The 9,283-nt window shown below is 42.6% G+C and overlaps 1 protein-coding gene across 1 annotated transcript; it reads right to left on the minus strand.

Moving 5' to 3' along the window:
• Window positions 1-270: 270 nt before the first annotated feature.
• On the minus strand, window positions 271-8,588 carry acot11b (acyl-CoA thioesterase 11b). The gene is made up of 17 exons (XM_079267142.1): window positions 8,452-8,588; window positions 8,192-8,297; window positions 7,605-7,806; window positions 6,486-6,555; window positions 6,326-6,386; window positions 6,136-6,237; window positions 5,923-6,058; window positions 5,667-5,820; window positions 4,356-4,475; window positions 4,080-4,218; window positions 3,874-3,929; window positions 3,279-3,345; window positions 3,096-3,179; window positions 2,555-2,688; window positions 1,617-1,748; window positions 1,290-1,416; window positions 271-1,160 (listed from the first exon to the last, which is right to left on the minus strand). The coding sequence occupies exons 3-17, from the start codon at window positions 7,792-7,794 to the stop codon at window positions 1,002-1,004; spliced, it is 1,731 nt and encodes a 576-aa protein (XP_079123268.1). The 5' UTR covers window positions 7,795-7,806; window positions 8,192-8,297; window positions 8,452-8,588; the 3' UTR covers window positions 271-1,001.
• Window positions 8,589-9,283: the final 695 nt, after the last annotated feature.

The following is a 9,283-nucleotide window of genomic DNA, read 5'->3' on the forward strand; positions in this document are numbered from 1 at the left end:
GTGTGAGCAAAGCAGGAGGATCATGGAACAAAAACAAAATCTCAACTCCTTTAAAGCCGTCAGAAGCTTTCTGTTTCACTTAGACTCCATCGCACTGGTCGCCGGCCTGTGCACCTGTTACAACACTGGTTACAGTGGGATACAGCTGCCAGCTGTGTTTTCCTTTCTTTTTGTTCTCCATAAGAAATGCTTAAGGAATGGCAGGAATGCAGAGGTGAGAGAGGCGAACGCCAACACAACAGCTGAAATGAGCACAATCCACTTGTCGATTGTGTTTATTGTTTCAGTTAAAATCAAGACAGCTTGACACGTGAGATACTTGGCCATTGAAAGTCAACATATATTACAATCAGTGCAAAGGTTGTCCTCTGAAACTATACCTCATTGTCTCAAAACAGCATCATAACACACTAAATGTACATCTTGTCTTACTCCGAGTCAAAGTCTCAATCAAATCATTTAAAAACATTATTTAGGAGGTAGAAAATCAACTAACAAAAGAGGCGGGTTGAAACATTTCAACTCAGACTAAAAGACTGGGAATACCATTAAAACCGTGATAAGAGATTGTGCAATATTCATTTGTAGATTAATTCATTATTTTGGTGTCAGTATTTAGCGCAGAGTGCTCTATAATAAATTAGCTCTAATAAAACTTAAAAGGCTTAAAATCTTAGGAGACTTAAAAATACTGTGCACTCTTGCTTCATACGTATTAATCTAGCTGAAAACAAGTAGCAAGTTCCTTAAAAAAATAAAGTGGAAACACTATCTTTAGCTTATTAAAGACGATGTGTCTCATTTTAAGGATGAACAGAGTCCTACAGTGAGAACTGAGGTTTAAAGACCTGAAAGAAACGACAAATGCAAAGAAATTTGTAATCTCAGGGTGGGACACTTACATTCCACAACCTCTACAGAGGTAAAATGGGACGTCAGTGAGATGATCCTGCTGACGCTACTGCTGCTCTTGTAAGGGAGACGAAGGCAGCGGTATTGTGTCACAGTGCAGACGGTGGCAGAGCAGCCAGGCTGTCCTTGTTGGCCTCCAGGAAGTGACTGCAGGCAGAAAAGGTGCTCGAAAAGCTGGAGGATAGGCCAGCGATGTCTGTGGAGATGTAGGGGAGGACGCCCGGTGTGGCCTGGTTGTAGTAGGTGATCTGAAAACAAAAACACATCGGGTCACATGTGGTGCAGTGGGTCCCGTTATTACTTTGAATGTGAATTGTCAGCGTGAGGGCGCAGTGATGTGCTCATGTAGCGAGCGGGCCCTTCTCATTTGGTCCAACCTTGGTGACGGTGCTGGACTCTTCCCAGATCGTGAAGCCAGCACACAGCACCTCTCCCCTGGTGTAGTCCTCGGTGGGGAGGTGAGTGGGCAAAGTGACAGAGCGCAGAGCGATCAGATACGGGTCCCTACGAGGGACAAACCAGCATAGCATCATGAGACTTTGTGAGAGAGCAACCAGGAGGCAGTGATGCAATAACATGATTTCATAAAAAAATACAATATAAGTTGGGAAAAGGAAATATAGTCAACATGATGAAAATACAGCAGAGAAGTGGGAAACACGATGTGAAATGACACGAGCAGGTTGTTTATTATGTAGTGTTACCTGGCGTCACATGGCTTCCTCCTGGATGCCAGCAAGATAAAGTCCTGGCCTTTGCCGCCTTTACTCACAGACGGTGTCGCCACGCGGTAAAGGGTGTCTTCATCGTCTGCTTGGTTGATCACCTGACACTCCCTGCAGAGGCCACGAAGTAATGAGCAAATACAATGTCATGTGATGAAATGCAAATATTAAATGTAGAGTAGAATTCACATCTCATGCTGCCGTAACGATCGCTTGAGACAAACGTCTTGAATAAATTGTTTTTTCCGTATTCACTCCATCTAACTACTGCGGCCTCACAATGTGAGCTTTCAATGTGGGACGACATACAAATTTATATTTCATGCAGAAATAAGATTGCATCCGACTTTCACGCTTGTGTTTTTGGTTTGGTTGGTTGCTGTAGTAACAGGATACAACTGGGGAATTTAAAAGGATAAAGCAGGAGACGTTTGTATTCATCCTGCTGTCAACAGATCCAACAAAAAAGAGCAAACAATTCATTTACCCTAATTGTTCTGTGCAATAGACCTCAATTGTTGTCCTAAAATTATGAAAAATGAACCACTGTTGCACCGGATGACGTGTACCTTCATTACCATGAAAACGAGCACTGTAGTTTGTTTTGAGTCGCACATACGTCGTCCTGCTGACGTAAATACTCACTAAAGCCCCACATCATGTACATCGTTCTGCAGTTGAAACTAGCCCCCCACATGTTTGAGTAAAATGTGCTTGTTTTAGGAAATAACTGCATATTGTGATCCATTTTTAAAGATTAACATCTTCTGTAGAAATTTGTGGGTCTTGGTTTTGATGTTTTTATGAAATTTCTTGACAATAAGAAAAGCATAGAATAACAGAAGTATGTTTATGCCGACGCTGCTGTTCCATGAACTGTAAATTGCTGTGCGCCAGACGACGGCACTCATACTGACTCATAGTGCCGGTCCCACTCCTCTCTCCTCCTCAGGTCTGACAGAAGGTGGAACGTCTGCTCTGCCGGCACGCTGACGTGCATCTCCACCTTGAAACACAGCACGTGGTTTTCCTCCAGTGTGTACAGTCTGACCTAAGAGGAGCAAATCCACAAAGAGGAGGTGGGCTCGATGTCTATAAATAGGATTTGTTCCCGTTATTCTAATGCGCACACATCGAGTGCGACTGCTGTCAAAACCGCCACATTAACTGGTGAGTGCATGAGAGATTATACAAATGACACATATTTTTAGACGATATTCACAGCTCGTTATTTAAACCATGCCTTTTGGAGAGGGGTTGGAGCAAGGTTTATATTATTTCTTATTCTGCATTCTTCCACAATTTACTTAAAGCAATATGGGCCAACTTCCTGGACAGCCACTGTGACTGTGCAGCTTGTCCAAAATAATACAGATCAGAATGCATGGCGGAATCACAACAGCTGCGTCTATTTAACAAGCTGCATCCTTGTAGTACAATAATACAAACAACACTGACCTTGTTTTTCTCAGACGTTAATACCCAGTTCTTTCTGGTATCCATTAGTTTCAGTGCCGATACATTATTGAAGCTCAGGTACATCTTGAAAAAAAGAAAACAAAGGACTGTCTGCATTCTTGAATACAGTGGCAATAAGCCTCACTAAGCATGTGTGACTCTGTTTGCCAGAAATTGCAATACCTGGTTGCTTGGATCCCAGGGTACCGAGACGGGCACTTCCATTTGCTTGCAGGAGATAATGTATTTCCTGTAAACATGTAGGGCACAAGGACTTACATTCAGGGACAAAAGGGAAGATCAGAGGATCACAATATGAAGCTTCTCGTTCTAGCAATGACACGTTTGGTTATCAAATAGTGGAATGAAGATTATACTGGAGGCCGGGTATTTTACAGTTTAACAATGAACTTATTATGCTCGACAGACTCGCCACCAAAGTCTGCTCAGCTGTGAAACGCTGCTCTGCCAAGTCATGTGCTGCTGCAGTCGACTGTAAATAAAGGCCTCTGTGGCACAACAGTCGACCAACGAAGCAATGATGACACCGTTTCTGTATTACTTCCTGTCCTTTATGTTGCAATCATGCGCTGTAATTGTTTGTTTTTACTGTATTTGCTGCTGTTTTTAATGTTTTATGACTCATGCTAATCAAACCAGAGAAAGAAAATGCACACTTCTACAGAAAAATAAAGACATCAATATATCTGCAATAAACCATGTCAGCACAGTATCAGTAACAAGAACATCATCTGGTGTTTTAAGGGAACATACTAACCTATCAAGGCGAATCTTCTTTCTGGCAACAGCTTCTTGATAACGTCTTTTCCCGTCCTGTAAATCATAGGAAACCTAATGTTGAAATCCTCACATAAAGATGCATATTTTGTGATAACTTGGAACTGAAAATGACCCTTTTTTTGCTCTATGCTCTACTGTACATTATGGGCTCTCGGGCAGCAACAGGACACAAAGAAAACTCACAACAGGCTCAGGTCGTATCCGCGATAGCGTGCACGGCTTCCCGTCACCGTCCAGCACCTCAAAGGTCATGAAAGCACTATTTATATGGCGCAGAGGTTCTCCACCATGGTAGGCCTCCGCACACACTCCCACCTCCATGCTGGAGCACACCGCGTATGCAGGCGCGTAGGTTCAGACAGAAGTGCATACGCACAGACGTACAGTAAAAAAAAAAACACATTATTAGACGAGTTGATAGCTTTGTGCTTTCCTTCGCTTCATTATGTGACGACTCACCTGTGCTTGAAGCTATTGTTAACAATGGCTTTCAGTACCAGTCGGTCACCAATGTGAGACGGGCCACGAAAATGGAACATGTCGATGCTCCTCAAGGTTGGGTGAGCGTTACACAAGCGACTAGATCAAAATATGACGAAAAAAGGAGGAAGAAGAAGTCATTACAAATAGCCTCAGCAAACTAGGGTTCGTGAGGAATATGCTTATTTGTTTTCTTACCGCGAGTTTGATGAGAAGATCGATACCATTGTCATATCTTCGTGTTAAAAATTAAGCTACAGCCCGGTATCTTAGCGCAGCATGAATACTGGAAATGGGGAGAAACAACTGTCCAGGCTCAGTCCAAAGGAGACAAAACCCGCCTACCTGCATCTCTAAAGCTCACCAACTACCATGTTTTATATCGTTTGTTTTCTCCGTACAAATACTTACGTGTAAAAGGGGACTATTAATGGTTTTATAGGGGTGTTTGTGTGCGATTCTTGGTCTGGGTGCAGTGATTTCCTGGAGTCTCATGGAGAAGCCAAGACTCCAAGAAGTCACTTCGCTCGGCTAAGAAACAGAACTCCCCGTAAAACCACAACTCGTCTTTGACAGACAAAAGAGATATCATTTATTAATTAGAGGGCTTTTGAAGTGATGGTAGGAGGATTCTGTTCCCCGGCTTGCTCTTTCCCCTTCAAGCTGTCACTCACAAAATATCCACTGCTGCCATTATAGATAATCAGTCTACAGTTTTTAATGCCCACATTTTTAACATGAATAAATAATCTGTCACTGTCAATTTAAATACTGTACAATAGTGCAATCCATGTAAATCTATCCATTCAGTATTTACTTTTTTTGGCACCATTCGTATAGTTTACAACTTACAGAACACTTGTTTGTCGACATTTAATTTGAATTTGATTGATGATCATCATTTTTTTGGGACTTTTTATATTTATATAATTTTAATATACACCTATTTTTTTCTTTTTTTGTTGTGTACATAATAGTTCTGTCTGTTCTTTACCTTCATTTGTCCAGCTTTAATGTTCATAGCTGTTATTTCTACATCGAGAGAGATGCACAAAAACCGAGTCTATTTCTTTGCATGTGCACACGTACTTGGCCAATGAAGGGGAGTCTGATTCTGTCTTCAAGCAAAGCTAACTCAACCAACTGCTGGCTGCAGTTTCACATTAAACACTCGGATACGACAGTGCTTCTGATCTTCTCATCTAACTCGGCAATAAAAGGTATTCAAAATGTCAAACTAGTCCTTTAAAGCTGGTTTAAGTCTCGTTTCAAATAAAACGAGGGACGCACCTCGCTGCAATTGTAGCCACATTCTCCATCCAGGCCATGATCTGGCCCCCAAAGGTGCTGACTTGATGGTTGGCATGTGGCGGCAGCACCAGCTCCACGCTCTCCACCCGCGTCCGCTCGGCCGGCACAGCGTCCTGGTACTCCTGGCATTCTCCTGAGAGCGCGACAACAAGGAGCTACAATCAGTCCGATTTTTAAATGCTGCGTGTGTTTGCAACTGTGCCGTGTTTTAAAGCCCCGTGTCTCCAGTCTGTACCCAGCTGAGCCGTGCTGCTGCTCAGGAGGTCTGTAATGATCTCAGCATGGATGAGCCTCATCCTCCTCCGCTCTGCTGCCAGGCTGTACTCCATCTGCTCCAATTGTGTGCGAGGAAGCACCTGCTTCAGCTGCACCTGTGTACACGGAGCACATCGGGGGATGTCGAACCAGCTTTCGTGAAAATGCACATTTCGGGTCCTTTGTCCCTTACCTTCCCCGCTTCAGTTCGTCGGGCGACAAAGGTAGCAAAAGCGTGGCAAACCTTCCACTGCCTGTCGGTGTAAAGATCTTCACAATTCACCAATATGCCCACCTGAAATGACAAAAGAACCACCGCATGCATTTGTCGTTTTTTCTGAAGTAAAAAATGTTCGCCACGCTGAACTCAAATGTCCACTAACCTCCATACTGGACGTGAAGGCTCTGTTGACTTTTGTTATGATGTTGACGACCTTTCCCACCCTGGAGTAGACGAGACAGAGACGCTTCTCTTTACTATCAACACGGAGCCGTGATTAAAGTATCAACACGATCTGGACCTCTCTACTGTTAATACATTACCCGATGGTGTGTTCAAAATGGATGTCGTCCACAGACGCAGTGATACAGGAACATCCTGCATGTCTCTCAGCTGCGAGGACAGAGATTATAGTTAGGCCAAGTAATCCAGCACATTTCATTTAAAGCACCAGAATATGTTGATGCCCAGGTGTTATCTATTGCGTCTGTACAGATATACTTAAATGTTTGGCAGCGGCCCATAATTAAAACAGATTTCTAGTATTTAAACTGTGGTAGCGATCTACCACAGTTGCGTGTAAATCCGTTTTTAGAAGATCTCTCAATGAGGTCAAGACAAAACCAAGAGACCAGAGCAAATCATGACTTGACAAAATAACATGAAATGCTTGGGTACTGTACAAATACTAACATGTACCTCCCTAAAAACCTCGTACACAAATGTCCCACCACATTTGGCGACCGGGAATTTCAAAACTTGGCTCAGGAACCTCTGGCAAAAAATGTCGAGTCATGAGGATTTAAATCGACACTGTGTACGTCCACTACTTCCTGCTAGAATACTTCAGTGGCCATTTCGGGATATTCTTGGATAACCACGGTGCATGGTCAGAGTGCGGTTATTAATATGTTTTTGGTTCGGTTGTCAGCAGGATTACGGAAAGACCACTGGCCCGATTTTAAAGAAAATGGGTGGAAGTGTACCTGTGTACTCAATACACAGTTGAGTTTTCTTTTTCATTAACATTGCAAGAAAGATAATTGACCTTTGCCGATGTGTGCTCCTCTAGTTAGTTTGTTGGTTTGTCAGCAGGATTAAGAAGAAACTATGAGCCCAATTTTCATGAAACAAACTTGATTGAATGGTGTTTGTTTACCCACCTTTGTTTACCCCCCCCCCCCCACACACACACACTTATATATAGTGGTTGTACTTGAAGATTAGCTCATCACAGACGACTGGACTCTTGGCCTTGTTGGCGGTCTGCGGTCTCCGATCGCCCCTCTAGTACTGATCTACTCCTCTGCTAATAAAAGGATTATCTCGTCTTATCTTATCTTCGACACAATGTCACTTACATGTTGTGTAGCGGAGATGTGAGAGGAACTCCGGAGGGTTTAAACAGGACAAGCGAGATGTTTTCTGACATTTTTTCCTACCAGACAAGCAGGCGGTGGAGTCCATCCACTTCAGCAGCTGTCCAACGCTCAGCTCTCCACAGTGATTGGCGTGGCATGGCAGCACGATCTGACTCATCTTCAACTCGGTGGGGTTTCTGTACACTTCCTCACCCTCCTGGATGAACAGAGGGTCCCGCGCCGTGTCCGCATGTTTCCCATTTGACGTCATAATAACTCACAACTACACAGACAGAAAACACAGGAAATTACAGTAAAACCACTTCCTCCAAAAGACAAGACGTTCATGTTTACCACGCTGAGACGTGACTAAAATGTGAACACCTGCAGTCAGTTTGTAACCAGTTTGCATCATATTGTCGTCTGAGGAATTGCCGAACATTTGCCCTCTAACTCAAGGATCAGGAACAACCTGAAATGCCCCTGTGTGTGATTACAACCCTGCAGCATTTAAATGGTAGGCCTCTGAATGTAGCCCTTTTTACAAATGCATGCTGGGACTTGTCTTCTTAGAGCATGTTTAATTGATGTCTCACACTATTTCAAGACATGTATACAAACTATTTTAGGGCATGCGGCTAAATGAGGTATTCATGGAAACTATTTACCGGGATTGAAGTGTTTGCCCACACACTGCTGCTCCAATGGGGCACGTGCAGTGGTCACCTGTCTTTCCTGTTCAGCTGACAGAAGCTGCAGTGACCTTTATGTTGACTTCAGGAGAAATGAGACACATCACAACATTCACGATGGACTTCTGTCACAGAAAGACTTCGCACGCCTATAAAAGCCTGCTCTTCATTCTAGAAAAAAACAAACAAGTCATGGCAGTAAACAAACTGTAAACAAAGTAAATAAAATGGCTTACCTAGTTTTATAGTTGCTGCTGGTGGTGAAATCGAGATAAAGACCTTCACGTGTCAATGGGCCGTCGGCTACTACACATTAAAGCTGAAGGAATCAGCGTACAACACGGACCTCTTTCCACGTCACTCATTACTCCACAACTTTATAAACACATGCACGCACACGCCACAGCTTTACTCAACGGTGTCGCCACTGGAGGGAGAGAGACCATCCCCTGCAGTGGCAACTGTTGCGTCCATATTTTTAAGGTGGAACTGTAGTTACTTCATATTTAGGGGCCGCTTGGGAACAACTTGTGTGGGCTATATTGTCCAAGAACTGATTCTAATAAAACAACGATACAAACTTTTATGGATGCTAGAAAAGCTATAAACCGTGTTTTTTCGTTGTTTTTAAACCTGGCTTCAATAGGCATAAGTATGAATCGGGACCTTTTCAAAAGTTAAACACTTGAAATTTTCTTTATAAGACGAACCAACAATGATATCTTGCAAAATTTATATCTAAATGCATTTTGTTATGTAAGACAAAAACAATTATTCTATTCCAATACATCGGAATTTCTGGTTATAAAGAAGCAAACCAAATTGTCTTTCCTATTCGTTGCTGTTAGTTAATACACTTAAAAGCCTATAAAATATAGAAATATACCCTTTTTTATGTGGTGCTATTGATTGAATTGATCTAATACAATTAATACTGTTTACTATGGAGGGTCAAACGAAATATAAACTGTGTTTTACCTCAAATCAGCTGGTAAAAAAAACAGAAAACTTTTACAGGGTTCCAGATTTTGGAGATCATATATTATAACTTTATATTATAAATATTTA

This window comes from Melanostigma gelatinosum (genome assembly GCF_949748355.1).
Source record: "Melanostigma gelatinosum genome assembly, chromosome: 4".
Taxonomy (NCBI): Eukaryota; Metazoa; Chordata; class Actinopteri; order Perciformes; family Zoarcidae; genus Melanostigma; species Melanostigma gelatinosum.

What these genes read in the sequence shown, in the direction of transcription:
- acot11b (XM_079267142.1), bottom strand. Translation starts at nt 7,794, where the DNA reads ATGACGTCAAATGGGAAACATGCGGACACGGCGCGGGACCCTCTGTTC. An exon ending in CAGCAGCACGGCTCAGCTGG is followed by an intron (nt 5,821 to 5,922) that starts GTACAGACTGGA and finishes TCGCGCTCTCAG; the next exon opens with GAGAATGCCAGGAGTACCAG. An exon ending in AAGAAGATTCGCCTTGATAG is followed by an intron (nt 3,346 to 3,873) that starts GTTAGTATGTTC and finishes ACATGTTTACAG; the next exon opens with GAAATACATTATCTCCTGCA.